This window comes from Cetorhinus maximus, chromosome 20 (genome assembly GCF_964194155.1).
Source record: "Cetorhinus maximus chromosome 20, sCetMax3.hap1.1, whole genome shotgun sequence".
In the NCBI taxonomy this organism is placed as follows: Eukaryota; Metazoa; Chordata; class Chondrichthyes; order Lamniformes; family Cetorhinidae; genus Cetorhinus; species Cetorhinus maximus.
The window spans coordinates 1,945,846-1,969,096 of NC_135898.1; the positions used below are offsets into that span (position 1 = coordinate 1,945,846).

Below are 23,251 nucleotides of genomic sequence, written 5' to 3' on the forward strand. Positions count from 1 at the left end.
GTGTGATGGAATACTCTCCACTTGCCTGGATGAGTGCAGCTCCAACAATGCTCAAGAAGCTTGACACCATCTAGGACAAAGCAGCTTGCTTGATTGGCACCCCATCCACAAACATTCACTCCCTCCACCACCAACACACAGTGTCAGCAGTGTGTACCATCTACAAGATGCACTACAGCAACTCACAAGGCTCCTTTGACAGCACCTTCCAAACCTGTGACCACTACCATCTAGAAGGGCATGGGCAGCAGACACATGGGGCCATGAGCACCTACAAGTTCCCCTCCAAGCCACACATTTTCCTGACTTGGAAATGTATCGCCGTTCTTTCACTGTCGCTGGGTCAAAATCCTAGAACTCTCTCCCGAACAGCACAGTGATTGTACCTACACCACATGGACTGTAGCGGTTCAAGAAGGCAGCTCACCACCACCTTCTCAAGGGCAATTAGGGATGGGCAATAAATGCTAGCCTAGCCAGCAACTTGCACACCCTATGAATGAATTAAAAAAAAATTAGTATTTAAATGTTGGCTGTTCACTGATGAAACAGTCAGGAGTAACCAAGTTGTTGATACCTTCTCAGCTGTTGGGTACAATGTTTTTTTTTATTAATTAGCAGGCTCTTCTGAAGAATAGTCATACAGACTTCATACAGAAGAAACGTTAACTCTGTCTTTCTCTCCACAGATGCTGTCAGGCCTGCTGAGTTTTTCCAGCAATTTTTGTTTCAGATTTCCAGCATCCGCAGTATTTTGCTTTTAGCAAATCATACCTGTTGAGTTTAGAAAACAACTTTTGCCCTGAGTACCGCTCACTGAGCATAGAAGATTAAGGGGTGATCTAATCATGTTGCTTAAAATGATAAAAGGATATTATAGCGTAGATGCGGAGAAACTGTTGGCTTGGTGGTGGAGTCCAGTACAAGGGACATGATCTTAAAATTTGAGCTAGACCATCCAAGGGTGAAATAGCACTTCTTCACTCAAGGTAATGGAAATCTGAAACTGTCTCCCCGAGAAAATCTGAGGCTGGGGGGCAATTGAAGAATTCAAATTAAGATTGATAAATTTTGGTTGGCTGAGGTTATTTAGGGCTAAGGAACCAAGTTTAAGGTTTAAGGAGTTGAATAGCCTCCTCCTATTCCTATATCCTTTGGATTTTCAGAAGATGGGATTGACGTGGTATGGATTTGAGCTACTCACCAGCCTCACTTATCTCGTTACAGACCAACATTTGCTGAAAAAGTTAAAGCTTCAAGTTAAAGAGGTTGTAAATAAACACAAATAAAAAGATTTGAACTAGCTTCCTACAGCCCAGAACTCGAATCCCTGGTCCTGTAGGACAGATCAATGCAGGTGAGCAACTGATGTATGGAAGGAAAACTCTCCCTTTATTTTTGCAGAATTTACAGAGGTGATCTTCATTTGGTATTAGATGGCATCAAGATTGGATTAAATGAACCTACTGTTAGAAATTTCAGTCAGCAATGGGAAGAGGAGCTTGCTCCTCCAACATCATTCAAGATCCAGGGACTTATTGCCAAAATAACAAAGCTGTAAAAAGTTCACAACGTAACAAGTATAATCAGGCATAGCTTCGTCACAGCTTAAAATCCTGGAATTCCCTACCTAACAGCACCGAGGGAGTGCCTATACCACACAGACTGCTGCGATTCAACAAGGCGGTTCACCACCAGCTTCTCAAAGGGCGACTCAGGGTTGGGCAATAAATGCTCGCTTTGTCAATGACGCCTAGATCCCTAAGATGCTACCTTTAGGGATGTGACAATTCAAATGTAAAAACCTTTCAAAGAAAAATAATTCTTCATTATTTCAAGCAAGTTTCAATGCAAATGTGATCAGCTCATGAAAGGACAGAAAAATCAAGCTAAAGATCTAACAACAGTTCCGTGGGAAAGGAAAAAAAAACTTTGTTGTTGCACTTGTAAATGAGCAGTTCTTGTACAGCAGCAACTAATTAATGTGAACAAAAACCAAAGCAAAGCTCTTTATCCAGCTGCTTCCAAACGCATTAACATCTTGGTTAACTTTTTGTATGAGGAACAGGTAAACCTCATTCGGCCCAAACAACCTGTCTCTTTCACACTGATTAGACTGCAACAAATGTCCCCTTTAAATGAAATTAAAATAGAAAATGACTGGAACTTTTTTGGAGTTCTCTTCTCTCCTATAATTGTGGGTTAGGCTGCAGGTTTATGTGGTGAACACTGACTCACTGAATTTCTTCAAGCAAGAGCTGGGGTGGAGATTACTTTGCACAACCAATGGTTACTGTATAACATTAATCAGGGCAGAATTATCTCCTCAACTAGTCTCAATCACCAAAGGAGGTTGGAGAAGAATTTTCCAGATTTCTTTCCCCTAATTGTTCTTGGTTTTTACTTCTTTTGTCTCTCCTGGGAGATTCCAGGACTTCCAGGTTGCGGGGAGGGTGGTGAGTGTCTCCATCATGATGCACACAGCAGTGCAGTTATGAGAGACAGGCTGGATGGATCAGTGGATCCCTTTCCTGCATGCCATTGTTCATATGGAAACACCCAGCTGGTCAGGCAGCATCTGCGGAGAGGGCGGCTGTCCTGAAACGTTGACTCTGTTTCTCTCTCCACAGATGCTGCTAGACATGCCAAGTATTTTCAGCATTTTCTGTTTTTATTGAATAGCTGACTCTTCTTCCTTTATTCCTGTTCAAGAGTTCCAAAGGGCTAGAATAATATCCTTCCTAATCGAGGTGAAGGTTCGCAGTCCTGGAGACTGCAGACTGTTAGAGTAATCGGACAATTGCAATGGACATTTGCTCAGAATAAGACAGCCCTTTGGTATCGATTCTGCTACTCCAATTTATTCCTCCGCTTTCGACAAGACATGACCTTGATCAAAGCTACTCTATTATTCCTTCCAATGACAGGCCCCTTCCCAAAATTTCAGCAAATGGTCAAGTGCACAGCACGTTCTAAATGAGCCACACTTTGTGTTAAACCCAAGAAATAAATCCCTTGCATTGTGGGGGGGGATGGGTCATTGCCAGCATTTACTTTAACTGGTAAAATCAAAACACTGAATAAATGTATAAACCAATTCAGCCCAAGTCATTATTTGTTTGGTTTGTTTCATCAGCTCATTTCATCATTCCCTTTTAACCATACGTCACCTCAAAAACAAAAAATATTTGAACAAGGGAATTCCTCTGCAGCTGGAATAAGCAAACAAAGTTTCAAGGGAAATAAACCTCCGTTCCACCCTCAACAGGGCTCTCAATTTGAGAAGGCGTCCCTGGCACATCACTGGACCCCCCTCCCCACCCCGACCCCGACCCCGCCACTGTTGCAACAGTTTTCCCGCTTTGTGCCACGTGAAAGGTTTCCCGGCGGCTTCACAGGTAGAACAGCAGCTCCGAGAGCAGGGCGGCCGGTTCCTGGTGCAGAGATTGGCCGCACAGGAAGGCCAGTTTGTGGGCGTACTTGCAGGGCGCCGGTACACGGATCGTGCCGGACCAGTTCCAGTACAGGTGGCACAGCTTGAAGGTGAGCCTGCAAAAAAATAAACACAGACAGCAGGGTTTCCATTGCGATTAAGTAAATGAGTGACCCAACGGTACCCAGCATGCACGAGACAATAAAAGATTAAAATACTTGCATTTATATAGCGCCTTTCACATCCTCAGGATCTCCTAAAGTGCTTTATAGCCAATGAAGTGCTTTTGAAGTGTTGTCATGTAGGAAGTGTGATAGCCAATTTGTGCACAGCACAAGATCAACGTGACATTGACCCGATAATCTGTGATTTTTTTAGAAGTGCTGTTTGAGGGATAAATGTTGGCCAGAGCACTGGGGAGAATTCACCTGCTCTCCTTCCCATGGTGCTTTGTGATTTTTTTTACACCCATCTGAAAGGGCATCTGAAAAATGACACCTCTAACATTACAACAGTCCCCGACTGTCAGTCTGGGTTATGTTCTCAAGTCTTGGCAGTGGGTCTTGAACCCTCAATCACCTGACTCAGATGCATAGTCACGGTTGTTTTTCCACTGCAACTGTACACCAGCTCCAGAAAAAAGCTGTATGTAATGCAAGCCAACCCCAATAAATGTGTCAGCCATGGCTCAGCGGTTCACCCTCACGCCAAGGAGTCATAAAGTCATGGTTTTAATTCCCACTCCAGAGACTTGAGCACATAATCCAGTCTCACAATCCCAGCGTAACACTGAAGGAGTACTGCACTGTGTTATGACCACAGCCGGTGTTACTGGCTGCGCACACCGAATTCCAGTGCAAAACTTGGCTCACGGGCCACAACCTCTTTTTTGTATTCTAATAATGAGAAGACAATGTAGCAATCTCAGCAGTCAGAGGTCCAGTAACACTTCAGGGTTTTTAAAAATTAAAAGTAAAAGTTTTATTAACAAAAAAAAACTTAAGCACACAAGATTACAGTTATACAATTAAGGTTAGTCTTACAAAACATTCCCCAATACTCTCTACTTGGTTAAACCCACAAGTAAACATCATCCAGGAAACACTCCCTTATAGATATTTAAATATGGACTCCAGTATTGTCACACGAGGCAGACTGCTGTAGCTTCAATAAAGGTGTACCACATGATCTTTACCCTCTTCTACTTTGCTATGGAAGTCACTTCAGAATAAAACTGCTTGCTGCAGCCCAAGACTGCTCAACAGCTCCAGCTATCTCCAGCTTAATGGCTCGACAGCTATGCTAAAATAAAATAAAAGCTAAATTCCAGCTATCCACAGTAACTCTAAAGTGCCTTTTACCCCTTTCATCTCAGTCCCATTGTTCCCACATCCCTTTGAAACTCAAACCCTTCCAAATATAAGATCTTTCACTTTTCCATCTTGTCTTTGCTTTTAGGTAAATGAAAATATAATAGCCCCACTACTATGTACCTATGGACTCCTGCAAGATGCAAACATTTTGCATGTTACCTCCGATTCCCCTTTGAAATTCAAACGACTTATCTGGGAATGCAAATGTTAGATCTAACCTATTTACCTGTACCTCAAACTTAACACCTTTAACCTTCTTGTGTTTCCAAACCCGTCGACAGCCTGACTTCTATCAACCTCTTGCCCAGCTTAATTAAATCTCTCTTTCTCTCTCTCACACACACACACACATACACAGCCTTCTTTACAGAATAACACAACAATTGAAGGTGCTGTCTTTTGGATGAGACACTAAACCAAGGTCCCAGCTACCTGCTCAGGTGGATACAAAAGATCATGTGGAAAAGCTGAGGAGTCCTCCTGCAACTGGCCCAACAATTACCCCTCAATCAACATCATTATCACGTTGCTGTTTGTGTCTAAATTTATTGCAATATATGGCAACAAACAGTGGCTTTAAAATCACGTCATAGTCGGTCAAGTGTTTTGGGGGTATCCTGAGGATGTGAAAGACAGTGGATGAATCCAAACTTACTCTTAACTTGGGAGACAGACTTTGCTTCACTACTTGTGCTTGGGAAACCTGACAAGTATTTTAAGATATAAGACTAGACCAACAGTGGCAATTGGTAAAAATATTCTTAAAAGACAAAGGGAGATGGGGCTTAAACATAACTCAAGTGGAAATAGGTACTTGCCCCTCCAAACTGATTTGAATGATTACATTTTATGGGCCTGTAGCTATCCCAGAAGCAACATGAAGGAAACTGATTAGTACATGTTATTGAAGGTTTGTTATTTTGTCATGATCTTTTTTTTAACTCTGTCCAACCTCCTCAAGATTTTGAACACCTCCATCAAATCTCTTCTTAGCCTTCTCCTCTCCAAGGAGAACAGTCCCAACTTCTCCAATCTATCTTCAAAACTGAAGTTCCTCATCTCTGGATCCATTCTTGCAAGCCTCTTCTGCACTCTCTCCAATGAGTTCACATCCTTCCTGAAGTGTGGTGCCCAGAAGTGTACACAGTACTCCAGCTACTTCATACCTACTCATAGGTTGTTTAATAAATAAGACTGTGTGCAGTGATTCAGCTATCCCATGTCTTTTAAACTTGCTTCACTAAAAGACTATTCGTGGTCTTCATTCTTTTCATAACCAGAGTTATTAAGCACAGGATCTGAGATAGCCTGTACATACATGTGGGAAATTTCACATCCTCAAACTTTGCTTTGATATGGGAAAATGTAAAGTTTTTAAAAAGTGTTTTCTATGCCATGCTCTGTCTTGCCCACCTTACCTCTGCATGTGGTCAGGGCTGAGCTTCAGGCTGTTGAATACACAAATGTAGTGCGTTGGGATTCCACAGCCTTGTCGAACGGTATGGGCCAACAGGAAGAAGTCGGTCCTTCAAAACAGGAAAAGCGCAATCAGTGTTGAGAGCAACTAACCTTAGGTACACCCTGTTTCATGTGAAATGGAACTGGCCGGGCAGTGAACAATGCTGATAGCACAAGAAGGGGACAAATGATGAACAGGGGAAATTTTCAGTTGTTGCTTAACAGTTAGTTAAGTCGGTCTGAGACTGGAAATGGAGGCAGGACATAAAAGAGTAGAACTGAGGCAGGGCAAACTAGGCTAAACAAAGGGGACTTCAACATATCAGGCTTGTACCCCAGCAACACTCTCTGGTATGGACATCCAGGCTAGCTTAAAGCAGGGCCTGATATAATGGCTTAATAAGTTGCACAGAATTAAATTTTGGATTCACACCCAACATTTTCATGTTTGTTGGTTATGTATACTGGCAGATCTTAGATACAGCCTGAAATGGAAAGGTTATTACTATAAACCACCAGGTTTCTCCCATGTCACAGGGGCATTAGTTTAACACATCAGTGTGCCCTAGAGTCAGCATTTGCCGTGAGAGTAATGCTCATTTTTAATGCCTGTGTTTCACTTCCCAGAGCTGTGCCTCATACATCATGCACTGTATTTCCAGCCATTTCCAATGGCATTTCCAGGCCAGAGGGCAGCTCACACAACAAAACCAGACAGTAGCTCCTCGGGCTCCACCGACGCAAGTTTAGAAACAGCTGCAAGATGTGAAGACCACCCTGGGCTAAAGGTCCTTTGAAACACTGGTGCAAATTTGTTCATTAGTGATCGCAGCTCACCATTCCCTGTTGGTGACAGTGTGGTCCATCACCGTTCCAGGAGGTGGCACCTCTAGCCTGCCTGACCCCGCCTGTGCATACAAGTTGGTGCTGATCCTCTTCTGCACCACGATCACCATCATTTTTGGGTGGTAATCGCTGAATACGTCAAAGCACTTCAAAAGCTGAGGAAGTTCGTAGTCTGTCACTGTATTCAGCTGGCCATCAGATACTCCGTCCCGGTAAACGGCAATCTTCTCTGGGAGACAATGGTTTATCTGTACAAAAGGGTGAAAATACACGGTGTCAGTGAAAAGTTGGCAGCCTATAGAACCATAGAAAAGTTACAGCACAGGAGGAGGCCATTCGGCCCATCTTGTCCATGCCAGCCCAAGGACACCCAGGTGCCCTTTCTAATCCCACCTTCCTGCACCCGGCCCATAGCCCTGCAGCTTACAGCACTTTAGGTGCAGATCCAGGTACTTTTTAAAAGAGTTTAAAGTTTCTGCCTCTACCGCCAACTTGGGCAGCGAATTCCAGACACCCACTACCCTCTGCATAAAAAAGTTCTTCCTCATGTGCCCCCTACACCTTCGGCCACTTATCTTGAATCTATGTCCCCTGGTTCTAGAATTCTCCATCAAGGAAACAATTTTATCCTGTCCACTCTATCTATTCCCCTCATAATTTTGTACACCTCAATCAAGTCACCTCTCAGCCTTCTTTGTTCCAGGGAAAATAACCCCAACCTATCCAATATCTCCTCGTAGCTACATTTTTCTAACCCTGGCAACATTCTTGTAAACCTCTTCTGCACTCTCTCCAGAGCTAATACGTCCTTCATGTAATGTGCTGACCAGAACTGCACACAATACTCCAGTTGTGGCCTCACCAGTTTTATACAATTCCAACATTATATCCTTATGTCACACCCCAGCCACATTCTGCTCATTGCAGCTAGTCAAGACCACCAGCAGCAGTCAAGTACATTCACCCACTTCAGGCCAGGGTCACTCTCTGCCTAATGTCTTACATGAGTGGGAGAAGACAAAAAATAGAGAAAAAGGGACAAGAAAGAGAGAAAAAATGGACACTGGAGTGAGAGCAACAACAGAGTGTGGGTGCTTTCTACTCCTGCCCATTTTAAGTAGATGCCTTTACCCATACCCATAGTAAATGCAGTGAAGGGTACGTTGAACAGCAATACTGTTTTAATTATGGTGCCATGTGTCGCTTATATCCCATTTATATTTCAGAACTATTTCCTTGCTGTCACCATAGCCATTTCCTGTAAATCTTTTTCTGTCACCGGAACTATTTCATGTCAGCAGGGAGGTGGTGGCATAGTGGTATTGTCGCTGGACTGGTAATCCAGAGACCCAGGGTAATGCTCTGGGGACCTGGGTTCAAATCCTACCACAGCAGATGGTGGAATTTGAATTCAATAAAAATCAGGAATTAAAAGTCTAGCCGATTGTCGTAAAAACCCATCTGGTTCATAAGTGTCCTTTAGACATTAGGGAAGGAAATTTGCCACCCTTACCTGGTCTGGCCTACATGTGACTCCACAGAATCCTAAATGCCTCTTAAATGCCCTCTAAACAAGGGCAATTAGGGATGGGCAATAAAATGCTGGCCTAGCCAGCGATGCCCACATCCCATGAATGAATAAAATTCTGACGTCTTCCTTTCTCCCACCCAAGAAGATAAGTTTCTAAAACACACAATGTTGACTTGTGATTTCTTTGCTTACTACCTCGTAATATTTCTTCAGAGATGCCACCATACAAATCTTTAAGCCATCGATGATTTCCTGATTGGGCATCTGAAATGCCACCTTTGAGAACCACTTGGTCATTGCCCTGGCAAAAGAAACACAGAGTGAGACAAAAATTGCGGCCCCTTCACCTCACTTTAAATTCTATTCCATGCTGTTATCTGTAGTGCTGTGACTCCAGATTTATTCTGCTGCAATCTCATTAGGCAGCATCACAATTTTCAGTTATGTGGAGAGGTGGTCTGGATGAAGCTCCTGTCTTCCTCATGACATCTTATGATGCAGCCTGGGACACTGTTCCAGGCCAACCTCAAACCAGAACAACTGAACAGGGTTATCAAGTGAGTTGGAGAACATGCCACACAACTGGAGGAAATCAGGACCAGTGTTGTAGCATGGATTTCAGCTGGGAACGTGGGATTGCCAACTTTATCTAGCAACAACTTAAACTTACATAACACCTTTATGTCCAAAAATGATCTGAATAGGAATTAGCCTTGGATCAATGGCAGAACCTCTTGCCTCTGAGTTAGGTGTTCATGGGCTCACATCCCACTCCAGAGACTTGTAACCATACTCCAGACGGGCATTCCAGTGCAGTGCTGAGGGAGTGCTGCATTATTGCAGATGAGACATCTGACTGAGGGTCTAGCTACCCTCTCAGGAGAACATATAAGATCCCAGTGCGCTATTTCGGACAGCAGGGGAGATTTCCCTGTTGTCTTTACCAATATTTATTCCATAACTAACATTACTAATACAGTATTGCTGAAAAAAGAGACGTGTCGGAGCTTTTTGACTTGCACTTATCAGGACACTTCACAAGAATACCAATATAAGGGGAAAAAAACAATTTATCCTGTCTGTGAAGAGAGTGCTGATTGGTTGGCAAGTGGACTCTGATTGGTAGAGGAGTTGCCATGGAGACTGCACCAGTGATGGTGACTGACAGTTAACTGCCAAAGTGTTTGAAATTTAAACCATGCAGCTTGACCCTGATTGATCAAGGTATTGCCCCGAGGAATGAGTCAGCGAATGGCTGTCACTTGTTTTGTTTGGCTGAAACAGGCACAATGTGTGTACATGTTCTTTCTGTCTGCAGGCTGTCACTTGTTTTGTTTGGCTGAAACAGGCACAATTTGTGTACATGTTCTTTCTGTCTGCAAAGAACAGGACACTGTGTATTAATATATGTAGCTTCCACTACACGCAAATGTGCCACACTGCAAGCCCAACTGACAATCTTAAACTGGTGTCAGTATAATTCTTAGCACATTGAGGATTATTTAGCGAATGTTGTCCAATTGTGAAATCACATCTAATGTTGGACACGGTTTAGAGTTTTGCAAGCACGGGCTGGTTGGATACAGTTTTTACCTTGCTCTTTGCGAACAGTGGCTGGGACATGCTGTTGATACGATCTGCCAGTCTTTGGGATGTACGGCCTTAATACCTCGCATCACACTGGCATTGAAATTCATATACCACATTACTCATTTGTGTGAGTGGCAGAACATCTTCTTGGCTTGACTGCGGTATCCTGTTGTGGCGAATACCACTCGTATTTTGCATAGTAGCAGCATGAAACAACTAGTTTCACCAGTTGCTCAAATTTGAGATATCTCTTGTCCTTCCTGGGTAATCTGAGGTAGAATGGAGTGTTTTCAGGGCCGAAAGTGACGGCCTTAGGCCCATTCATGAGCATGCGTGATGTACAGCACGAAATGATCTGATCAGGGTAGCCATTATCTTGCAGGATGCCTTTGATGCACCCTATTTCAGCATCAAGCTTGCATGGTGAACAAATAGATTGGGTCCTATTTACGAGGTTGCCGATAAAACCAATCTAACAGCATGTGGAACTGTAAGAATCCCAACGTGTATATTGAACAGTGGAGGCAGGCTTGCAGTAGACCGTGGTAGTGTCCCCTGGCAGATTTCTCAACTAGTACGTCAAGGGACGGGAGTTAATTTGACTGCTCCATTTCATAGGTAACTTTGAGCGCAGGATGACGCCCACTAAGACATATAAGGGAATTATTACATGCAGCCGCGGATTTACATGTAGCAAATGTATCATCCACATATCGGAAATATGCCTATCCGGAAGTTAGGTGCCGTTCCATCAAAGGCACGTTTTTCATGGAACCCAACAAAGATGCTTGTGAGAGCTGGGTCTAGAGGGGATCCCATGACACCACCATCTATTTGGGCATACACGGTGTCATTAAAGCTGAACTCAACTGTGCGAGTTGCCGAGTTCATCAGTTCAATGAATACTGATTTACGCAATGGTGGCGGGTCTAGATTGCCAAGATATAGTGTTGCAGCGCAAATATTTATGGCTTCCTTAAATGGAACATTGGTGAATAGGCTAGCAATGTTAAATGAGCACATGAACACAGCATTGCTTGCAATATGCAAGGCCTGTATGGCCTTTGCAAATATGAAGGAATCCTTCACCGTGTATGTGGAAAATTTGGTCAAAACTGGTTTGAACAATTCGCCCAAAACATTTGGCCAGTTCACGTTGTGCATAGATAAGATATGGCTTAAAGGGACATCGCTTTTGTATGTCTTGGGCAGCCCATACATGCAGCAAACCGTGAGGGTGAACCTTGTCATATAGCTCACGCGGTAGCTCATCGCTCTCACACGATTCCAGCAAGCACTTTTTTTTAAGCTTACTTTCAAGCGAGGCTGGCCGGTCGTGTTGCGAGGCAGGTTCAATGGAAACGAATTTGGACCTGTCATTAAGAATGGTGTGCATTATTAATGCACATGATCTGACCATTGTCATACTGCTGTTTGTGGGACCTTGCTGTGTGCAAGTTGCTGCCACGTTTCCTACATTACAACTGTGACTACACTTCAAAACGCATTTCATTGGCTGGAAAGCACTTTAGGATGTCCTGAAGTTGTGAAAGGCATTATATAAATGCAAGTCTTTGTTTTTATTACAGGAATGGAATCAAACAAAAACTGCCCTGAGCCAGTGGAGAAATAAGAATGCTGACTGAAAGCCTGGTTAAAGAGATCGGCTTTAAGATACTAATCAAATTCCTGGACAGTCCCATATCTACATGACGTGCAAGAGGATTTTATTTTTCTCAGTTCACGTGCTGACTGATGGTGAGGTGCGACCTCCTCTTCTTTAGATATGACAATCAAAACACTCTCTGACAACATTCTGTGTTACCTGGCCAGCCAGGTCCACCTGGTGTACCCTACACCCAATGGACTGCAGTGGTGCAGTCAGGCGGCTCACCACCACTTTCTCAAGAGCAATTAGGCATGGGCAACAAATGCTGGCCTAGCCAGAGATGCCCACATCCCATGAAAGAATAAATACAAAAAAAAAATCAACCTCTGCCATGAATAAATCAAATACACAATTCAGCAGAAACTTCTTGATGTAGAGAGGGGGGAGAGAATGATGCTACCACAATGAGTAGGTGCATAGATATGTTGAAGGGGAAGCTAGATATGAGAGAGAAAGGAATAAATGGTTATGCTGACAAGTTTGGTGAAAGGAGGCTCTTGTGAAGCATAAGTACCAGCATAGGCCTATGGAGCTGAATAGCCTGTTCCTGTGTTGTAAATTGTATGTAATGTCCTTCTGTTAGTCTAGCATGGTTTGGAGACAGATGTAAAGACATATGGAAACGAAATCGCTTATGTTCCGGTTGCATTTATTTGCATGTACCGGCTCTAAGTGCAATACCGACACTCAGATTCAAGGCACCAGTGGGCAAGTATAATCCTCCTCATTGATGTGAAAGTTTGAACCTGGCCTGGTACGGTGTGTCACGATGGAAACATGTCACGTGCACAGAGTTGGTCCCTTAAATCAATATGTCAGCAAGGGCTCAGTGTCACACTCACTATTAGCTGTGTCAGCAATCCACGAGGACATGGATTATACATGGAAACATATAGATTGCAGCATATAGATTGCTCTCTCACAACCTGCTCTAGAAAAGATGTGCCCCCATGGTCCTCTGTGAACATTCAAAAATTATATTACAACAGTAAATAGGACTTAGCGTGCTGTTTGGTGAAGTTTCGCAGCCGAGAATAAAATTCCAGCTGTTTAACGACCAGAAAGAATTCCAGTCATTGTGCTGGAATGCTGACATACAGGGTCTGAGAGTGTTATGTAATGAGCCAATTACAATCTGATAGGTGAAACTGAAAACAAGTTTAACAGATGTGGCACAATTTCCTAATCCTACCTGTTCTTGTGGATAAGGAGAGCTGTGTACACAGGAGGGGTTTGGTACTTAGGCACAAAACCTTCCATTTACAGAGCACATAGTAGAATGGCTGATGGGACTTCATTAGGGCATAATGAGATGTAACTGAACAAATGAGCCACATCAGGAGGCATTAGGACAGATGACCACAAGGTTGGTAAAAGAGGCGGGTTTCAAGTAATGTCTTAAATGAGAATTCAAGGTTTAGGGAGGGATTTCCAAAGTCTAGGCAACTGAAGACCAATGGTGGAGCACTGAACACTGGGAGATGTGAAGGGGTCAGAATTGGACGAGCATGGAGGTTTTGCAAGTTTGTAGGGCTGGAGAGGTTTGAGAGACAAGCCAGACAATATTTTACACATGGAACATCATCAACTGAAGTTCAGATTAATTCATTCTCCAACAACAGTTTCCTCAGATAAACCCCCCCACCAAAATCATCACCTCCTCAGTTAATCCCCCAAAAATCACCATCGTCCCTGTATATCTGAAATTTTGCCCTTCCCAGTGAATTCAGAATATTCATTCATCTCATCCCACCATTCACTGAAGGTTAAATATGAGGATCAAAAACTTTTAAGCCATCAGGATTGTGAGGCAAGGGGGGGGCAGGGAAGAGAGGGGGGGGAAAGGAGGATTGGGGAAGAGGAGGGGTAGAGGGAGGGGTAGGGAGAGAATGAGGGGGGAGAGGGCGAGGGGGGAGAGAGGGCGAGGGGGGAGAGAGGACGAGGGGGGGAGAGAGGGCGAGGGGGGGAGAGAGGGCGAGGGGGGAGAGAGGGCGAGGGGGGAGAGAGGGCGAGGGGGGGAGAGAGGGCGAGGGGGGAGAGAGGGCGAGGGGGGGAGAGAGGGCGAGGGGGGTAGGGGAAGGGAGAGGGGTAGGGGAAGGGAGAGGGGTAGGGGAAGGGAGAGGGGTAGGGGAAGGGGGAGGGGTAGGGGACGGGGGAGGGGTAGGGGACGGGAGAGGGGAAGGGGAAGGGAGAGGGGTAGGGGAGGGAGTTGACAATTTCCATTACTCCCATCTCTAATAAAGAGATGCCAAGTTGAAAGTTGTTCTGCAACATTTCAAGACCAGCATTGTTCTGCAAACGTACTAAGTCGAAATAAAGTTATCCCCTATTGCGGGTCACAAAGAGCTATCTGAATACGCAGCATACAGCTTCTGACTGATCACATTACAGTCCTGAGCACTTAATTGGTAAAGGCAGCATGCTCTTTGACTTTGAATGTTTTTGCAACAACTCCCCTTCTTCTTCCATGCAAGCACCAGTGATGCAGCGACAACAAAACACTGAGGGTAAGAGAAACACTCTCCTCACCCAATGCCGACTTCACAAACAATCAGTAAATAGATCTGAATCAGTAAACAGATCCCAGGTATCAACCCAGGCTGTTGTCGCTTCCTCTAAACCAAGGGCTGCTGAGGCCTTGCAGCTTCATAGCACCTGCAGGCAGGGTGAGATCAGCGATCCTGGGATCTCCCTTATCCGAATGCAGAGCCACTGGATGACAGCATTTGAAATGATGCAGTTCCAATGGCACAGAAAGATCCCTTGGAAAGAAATACTGTTTAAAACAACAGCATTGAACAACTCAAGAAACACAAAGCAACAACAGGGACTTACTTATTCATGCTGGCAACAAATCCAACAACAGACTGCTTGCCCCTGACAGGGTCATGGTACACATCCATTCCTATCACCATCAGCTGCTTCTGAAACAGGGCAGACACACAGAGCTGAGATCGATGGACAAACAAATAGTTAACAGTTTTATTAATTGAGCAAGATCAAGAGTTATTTGTTACACACCAGACCTGACAGCAACTTGACAGAGATCATCAGTGAATTGGGGCTACCTGGTTGAGGTAAATAGCATAGCTGAAATGCACTTCAGCAGCTTTACATGAGGAGGCCATTTAGACCCTCATGCCTGTTCCACCATTCAATAAGGCCATGGCTTATCTGCAACCTAAATTCATATATTCATCTTTGCCCCATATCCCTCAATACCCTCGGTTTACAAAAATTAAACATACGAACTAGGAGCAGGACTAGGTCATTTGGCCCCTCGAGCCTGCTCTGCCTCTTGATAAGATCATGGCTAATCTGGTTGTGGTCTCACTACTTTCTGGTCTACCCTCTTGACTCTTTGACTCCCTTTTCAATCAAGAATCTATCTAGCTCAGCCTTTAAAGTGTTCAGTGATCCTGCCTCCAGTGCTCTGTGGGGAAGAGAATTCCACAGTCTTACAACCCTCAGGAAAGATTTCCCCTCGTCTCTGCTATAAATGGGAGATCCCTTATTTTTATAATAAAACAAAAACAAAAATAAAAATACCTGGAAAAACTCAGCAGGTCTGATAGCATCTGCGGAGAGGAACACAGTTAACGTTTTGAGTCCGTATGACTCTTCAACAGAACTAAGGAAAAATAGAAAAGAGGTGAAATATAAGCTGGTTTAAGGAGGGGTGGGACAAGTAGAGCTGGATAGAGGGCCAGTGATAGGTGGAGATTGCCAAAAGATGTCACAGACAAAAGGACAAAGAGGTGTTGACGGTGGTGATATTAGCTAAGGAATGTGCTAATAGGTGACATTAAGGGTAGAAAGCAGGACGAGCAAGGTACAGATAGCCCTAGTGTGGGTGCTATGGGGGGAAGGGATCGAAATAGGCTAAAAGGTAGAGATAAAACAATGGATGGAAATACATGTAAAAATAATGGAAATAGGTGGGAAAAGAAAAATTTATATAAATTATTGGAAAAAAGGGGTATCGGAAAGGGGGTAGGGATGGAGGAAAGAGTTCATGATCTAAGATTGTTGAACTCAATATTCAGTCCGGAAGGCTGTAAAGTGCCTAGTCGGAAGATGAGGTGCTGTTACTCCAGTTTGCGTTGAGCTTCACTGGAACAATGCAGCAGGCCAAGGACGGACGTGTGGACTTGAGAGCAGGGTGGTGTGTTGAAATGGCAAGCGACAGGGAGGTCTGGGTCATGCTTGCGGATGACCCAAGCATTACCCAGACCTCCCTGTCGCTTGCCATTTTAACACTCCACCCTGCTCTCATGCCCACACGTCCGTCCTTGGCCCGCTGCAATGTTCCAGTGAAGCTCAACGCAAACTGGAGGAACAGCACCTCATCTTCCGACTAGGCACTTTACAGCCTTCCGGACTGAATATTGAGTTCAACAACTTTAGATCATGAACTCTCTCCTCCATCCCCACCCCCTTTCCGATACCCCTTTTTTCCTATAATTTATATAGATTATTCTTTACCCACCTATTTCCATTATTTTTAAATGTATTTCCATCCATTGTTTTATCTCTACCTTTTAGCCTATTTCGATCCCTTCCCCCCACCCCACCCCCACTAGGGCTATCTGTACCTTGCTCGTCCTGCTTTCTACCCTTAATGTCACCTATTAGCACATTTCTTTGTAATATCACCACCGTCAACACCTCTTTGTCCTTTTGTCTATGTATTTTTTGGTATTCTCCACCTATCACTGGCCCTCTATCCAGCTCTACCTGTTCCACCCTCCCCTTAAACCAGCTTATATTTCACCTCTTCTATTTTGCCTTAGTTCTGTTAAAGAGTCATATGGACTCGAAACGTTAACTGTGTTCCTCTCCGCAGATGCTGTCAGACCTGCTGAGTTTTTCCAGGTATTTTTATTTTTGTTTTGGATTTCCAGCATCCGCAGTTTTTTGCTTTTATTTTTTGGCCTTATTTTTAAACTGTGTCCCCTAGTTCTCGTCTCTCTCATAAGGGGAAACCATCTTCTCAGCATCCACTTTGTTAAGTCCCCTCAGGATCTTATGTTTCACCAAGATCACCTCACATTCTTCTAAATTCTAATGGATACAGGCCCACCACTTAACCCTTTCATTCCAGGAAACAGTCGAGTGAACCTTCTTTGAGCTGCTTTTAATGCAATTATATCTGTTTTTAGTAAGGAGACTAAAACTGTACACAGTACTCCAGATGTGGTCTCACCAACACCCTGTACAACTGTAAAAACTTCCCTACTTTTATATTCCATTCTCCTTGCAATAGAAACCAATATTCCATTTGCTTTCCTAATCATTTGCTGTACCTGCATACTAATGTACCAGGACACCCAGATCCCTCTGTCCCTCAGAGTTCTGCAATCTCTCTCCATTTAAATAATGATCTGCTTTTCTATTCTTCTCCAATTAAATAATACTATGCTCTTTTATTCTAAACAAACTGTTTTAAAATTCACGATTGATCGAGCATCAATCGCCCTTTGCAGAAGATAGTTCCAAATGTCTCCACCATTTGCAGGAAGAAGTTTCATGCCTGAAAGGTCTATCTTTAATTTTCACTGAAGCATGAGTTTATCAAACAGTGCCACAAAATTGTTACAGCACAGAAGGCCGTTATGTCTGTACCAGCTTTCCAAAAGAGAAATTCAACTCGTTTTGTTCTTCCGCCTTCTCCCTGTAACACTGCACATTCATTCTTTTCAGTTAACAGTCCAATTTCCTTCTGAACACCTTTATTGAATCTGCCGCCACCACATTCTCAGGCAGATCTTAATCGCTTGCTGCATCAAAAACTATTTCGTGTCAGCATTGCTATTTTTGCAATTACCGTAAGTCTGTGTCCCTCATTCTCCCTCCTATGCCTAGACCTCTTATTATTTTGAACACCTCTGTCAAATCTCCTCTTCTCTTTTCCATCTTAGGGAGAAAGGAATCAAAACTGTCAGCCTTAGCTCCCACATGAGATAGAACGTTGTGGATTCGAGTCCCACAGTGGAGACTTGAGCAGAGAATGCAGGTAGACATTCCCAGTGCAGTACTGAGATAGTGCTACACTATCATAAATGCCATCTTTCAAGTGAGACATTAAACAGAAGTCCCTTTTGCTCTCTCAGGTGGATGTTCATGGCACTATTCAAAAAGGAGGGGAGTCCTCCCTGGTGCCTTGGGGCTAATATTCATCCCTCGACCAATAAAACTACAACTAATGATCTAACAATTATCTCCTTACAGTTTATGGGATCTTGCTGTGTATAAGTTAGCCGCTACATTTTGGATTTCACACCAGTGACTAAACTTCTAAAGAACGTGAGTGCAAATCACATGAGGGTGTAAGGGATGTGGGACATCTTCGTGGGAACTAGCTCAGTGCCACTGTGTCAAGGGGCAAGCAACAGACTGGCATTCCCTTCACAGGGGGAATGTCTTGTGCAAACGTCATGGTTTAGCTATTGACTAAATGAGTTTCAAGTTGCAATTTGTTCCTGAAGCTCAGTTGTGAAAATAGGATCCGCTGCATACATAAAATATACAAGGACACACATACGTGAAAGGAATAAGTTCAGTGATAAGGTGACAACAGTTCTTCACACGTGAGATGTTTCTGTAACTTGCCTCTGATTTAATTAGCAAGTGCCACCTAGACTGTAGTTTCAGGCCTTAAATAGCGGGGCAGAGAGCAGCTTAGTCAGTGTCTATGTTCCCAGGATAAGGGAGCTGACAGCTGCAGTCAAGGTGGAACATCTTCTGGTGCCACTCAGGTTTAGTAACTAACAATCTCTTCAGTTTGCAGACACAGCTTGTTGCTGAAAAAAAATTACTATACACTGCAATAATGCACTATTATACTAAGTGGATAGTGTGTTTTTGTAGAAGCTCTTGTATAATAACTGTTTTGTACTTGTTTTAGCATTTGACTCTTACTGTGGAATCTACATGCTACAAATAAAGCCTCAGGGCAACTCATACGAAGAGTTTCCTTGAAGGTCCCAAGCCCAAAGCAGAAATGTAAGCAGATAGTGCAACAGGGAGTAATACCTGGCCCCAGGTGAGAACTCCCTCCTGTTCTTTGAAATAGTGCTGTGGAATGTTTTACATCCAGCTGAAAGTGAATGGACAGGTGGGGGCCTTGGTTTTACGTTTCATTTGAAAAACAACACCTCTGATACTGCAAGTGCAGCACTCCCTGAGGACTGCACTGAAGCCTCAGCCTTGATCATCTGTTCTTATCTCAGAATGGTGCCTTGATCCCGCAACCTTTAAACTCAGAGGTGAGAGTGCTACTGACTGAATCCAGCTGATACTTGCTGCTGGTGTGTGAAGCTGAAACCACTTGTATCTAAATATACGCAATGAATGAGCTTGGAGCCAAGCTGTGCACTCACCAGCGGTATGTCCACACCCCATAACTCTCCACCCAGTTTGCAGTTGATCTGTAGTAGGATCTTTTGGCAGATGCTTCTCATCCGAGCAGTCTGAGAGACTGTCCTCACATTAATCACCTGGCAGGATCAAAATCAGCGTCACATTACTAATTAATATATCGATGCCATGACAACCCCTTGTAAGAATTACAGGGTAGACTGCACATTCCTGTCATGCTCAGTATTGGATTATGCAGACACAGGATAAAGATGAAAACCAACCAGAGAAATCTCTGACTATCCATTCGGTTAATTGAATGGAATGTCAGGCAGGCTCCCTACAGGTAAGCATTCCCCCGCCGACTGATTCTCACTAACCCATTACAACCAGGGCGTCCAACAAGTCCAAATCCTTTAACTATTTTGAATTGATTAATCCCCAATTATCCCACTTGATCCTTTCACTGTCCCTAGCTCTGGTTTTCTTTAACCCCAAGAACGAGTCCAAGAACTGATTGGGTCAAATTAATTTGTCCAAGGACTCTATAAACATTTGGCAGACGATAGAAAAAGTACAAAGACAATGCAGGCAGACAAAAACAAAATACTGTGGATGCTGCAAATTGCTAATAAAAACAGAAAATACAGGTCAGCAGGTCAGGCAGCGTCTGTGGACGATGAAACAGAATTAATGTTTTGCATTAAGGACTTTTCTTCAGAACTGGGAGAGGTGAGATTGATTTTTAAGCAAGTAAAGAGCCAGGGAAAAGGGCTGGGGAAGCAAAGAACAAAAGTGAAGGTCTGTGATCAGGCAAAGTGTTAACAGCAGAAGCACCTGATGCTGACGTAACTATGATGGAATTACACATGACCAAATAATAGAGATCTGGAGGGAGGAGAGGTCCAAACTCCTGCTGAGTTCCCAAGGTGTAAAGAGAGCTGAAAATAAATAATAATCGCAGAATCACAGGATTTTAACGGCACAGAAGGCGGCCATTCGGCCCATCATGTCTGCATCTGTTTTAATGGTTTTAACAAACTAGTCTTGAGTAGCTTCCTTAGGGAAAGTAGACAAACCCCGAAGAACCTCATCTAGACCCCAAACACACTACGAAACAGAAGGCAGGATGGATTAAATTAAAAAAGGGATGATGGTGCAAACCAAAACGGGGTGATAATGGGATAAGTAGAAAAACAGCAGTTGGGTTATTATTACCATTATCATTACCAGCATCCATCGGAAAAAATGTCAATGGTGGCCACGATCTGAAGTTGTTGAATTCAATGTTGACTTTGTAAGGCTGTGATGTGCCCAATTGAAAGATGAAGTGCTGCTTCTCGAGCTTGCATTGAATTTCACTGAAACGGTGTCGGTGTTTGAGGAAAGAGAGGTCAGAGTAGGAAGGAGGAACACAGCATGCATGAAAATTACGGGTGGATTTTGCCTCAGTTGACATTGTCATGTATTCCCTGGCAGGTAAGAAACTAAATGGGAGTAGAGGATCAGGGAAAGATTTGAGAATAAAATTCATAAAATTAATGAAACTGCTCATTATTCTAGAATCACCCTGGAATGCAAAGATAACCCCCAGTTTCTTTTCTGTACTGCAAACCGTCTTCTTAAACCTCTCTTCCCTTTGTATTCTGTCCTCATCTTCAACAACAAGTGTGAGGAGCTCATGGATTTCTTTTGTCACTAAGATTGAGACCATCCTTTCAGCTGCCTGGACAGCGTTCCTCTCTTCCACTAGCCCGCTGGGCCAAACTTAGTTAAAATCTCCCCACTGCCCTGAACTTACAATTTTCTCTCATATCTCCCCTCATGTCCTCTCTGAACTCTTCTGATCTGCAAGGCCCACCTCCAGTTCCCCTGATTCCACTAAACTGCTGACTGTCTAACTTCCCCTCCTGGCCACTATGTTAGCCCGTCTTTCTAATGATTTCTCTCTCTTCAGGTGTTGTCCCTCTATCCTTTACATCTGCCATCATCATTCTCTAGAAAAAAACCAACCCTTGACCCTACCATCCCTCCAAACTACTGCCTCATCTCCAAATTTCCTTCTCTCCAAACGCCGTGCCCATCTTTCCCGGAACTCCACGTTTGAATCCCTCCATCAGGTTTCCAATCCGCTTTAGTGTCGAAACAGCTCTTATTCAAGTTACAAATGATATCCTTTGTGTCTATGTGCCTCCTCTTCTTGACCTGCCTGCAACATTTGACACGAATGACCACACCATCCTCCTCCAAAATCTCTCCATTGTTGTCCAGCTGGGTGGGGTACTCTTGCCTGATTCCATTTTTAGTTATCTCATTGTAGCCAGAGAATCACTTGCAATAGCTTCTCTTCCTGCCCCCACCATCACTTTTGATGACTTCTAAGAATCTATCCTTGGATGCTTCCTAGTTCTGACTTACATGCAGTCCGAAAGCACTGCGTTAGTTTTCAATTGGGTGCTGACGACACCTAGCCTACCTCACCACCTCTGTTGAATCTTCCACTGTTGCTAAATTATCAGACTGCTTATCCAACATCCAGTAATGGATGAGCAGGGGAAATTTTCTCCAATTAAATATTGGGAAGACTGAAGCCATTGTTTTTGGCCCTGCTCCAAACTACATTTCCCAACTACTGACTCTCTCTCCATGGCAACAGTCTGAGCCTAAGGCATGGATATTCGCCACGGCAGAGGTAAGACCCCTTCTGGGAGAGGGGAGGCCTCTGGGACAGAATATACAAATTAGGAGCAGGAGTAGGTCATTTGGCCCATTGAGCCTGCTCCGCCATTCATTAAGATCATGGCTGATCTGAATGTAACCTCAACCCCACATTCCTGCCTACCCCAGATAACCTTTCATCCCCTTGTTAATCAAGAATCTATCCAGTTCTGCCTTAAAATTATTCAAAGACTCTGCTTTCACGGCCTTTTGAGGAAGAGAGTTCCAAAGACTAACTAGCCTTAGAGAAAAAAAATTCTCCTTATCTCTGTCTTAAATGAGCAACCCCTTATTTTTAAAACAGTGACCCCCTAGTTCTAGATTCTCCCACAAGAGGAAACATCTTCTCCACATCCACCCTGTCAAGATCCCTCAGGATCTTAAAGGTTTTGATTAAGTTGTCTCTTACTCTTCTAAATTCCAGTGGACACAAGCCTGACAAGCCTTTTCCTCATAAGACACATTCCTGGTATTAGTCTAGTAAACCTTCTCTGAACTGCTTCTAATGTTTTTACATCTTCTTTAAATAAGGAGACCAGTACTGTACACAATATTCCAGATGTGGTCTCACCAATGCCCTGTACAACTGAAGCATAACCTCCCTACTTTTGTAATCAATTCCCCTCACAATAAATGATAACATTTTATTAGCTTTCCTAATTACCTGCTGTACCTGCATACTAACCTTTTGTGATTCATGCACTAGGACACCCAGATCCCTCTGAATCTCAGAGCTCTGCAATATCTCACCATTTAGACAATAAGTTCCTTTTTTATTCTTCCTGCCAAAATGAACAATTTCACATTTTCCCACATTATACTCCATTTGCCAGATCTTTGCCCACTCACTTAACCTATATATGTCACTTTGTAGCCTCCTTACATCTTCTTCACATCTACCTATCTTTGTGTCGTCAGCAAATTTAGCAACCATTCCTTCGATCCATGCATCCAAGTCATTTATATAAATTGTAAGAAGTTGAGGTCCCAGCACTGATCCCTGTGGCACACCACTCATCACATCCTGCCAACCAGAAAAAGAACCATTTATGCTAACTCTCTGTTTCCTGTTAGCCAGCCAATCTTCTATACAAGCGAATATGTTACCCCTTACACCTTGAGCTTTTAATTTCTGCAATAACTTTTGATGTGGCACCTTATCAAATGCCTTCTGGAAATCTAAGTACAGTACATCCACCGGTTCCTGCTTATCCACAGCACATGTGACTCCTTCAAAGAACTCTAATAAATTGGTTAAACATGATTTCCCTTTT

General features: G+C 43.6%; 1 protein-coding gene across 1 annotated transcript in view; it reads right to left on the bottom strand.

Moving 5' to 3' along the window:
* Nucleotides 1–1,378: 1,378 nt before the first annotated feature.
* Nucleotides 1,379–23,251, bottom strand: part of piwil2 (piwi-like RNA-mediated gene silencing 2) — a 61,334-nt gene continuing 39,461 nt past the window's right edge. The window contains exons 17-22 of the mRNA XM_078565365.1: nt 19,283–19,399; nt 14,736–14,848; nt 8,837–8,942; nt 7,102–7,358; nt 6,225–6,332; nt 1,379–3,549 (exon numbers count right to left, since the gene is read on the bottom strand). Of these exons, the coding sequence (XP_078421491.1) occupies nt 3,393–3,549; nt 6,225–6,332; nt 7,102–7,358; nt 8,837–8,942; nt 14,736–14,848; nt 19,283–19,399 (858 nt within the window). The 3' untranslated portion in view covers nt 1,379–3,392. The remainder of the gene's footprint in view (nt 3,550–6,224; nt 6,333–7,101; nt 7,359–8,836; nt 8,943–14,735; nt 14,849–19,282; nt 19,400–23,251) is intronic.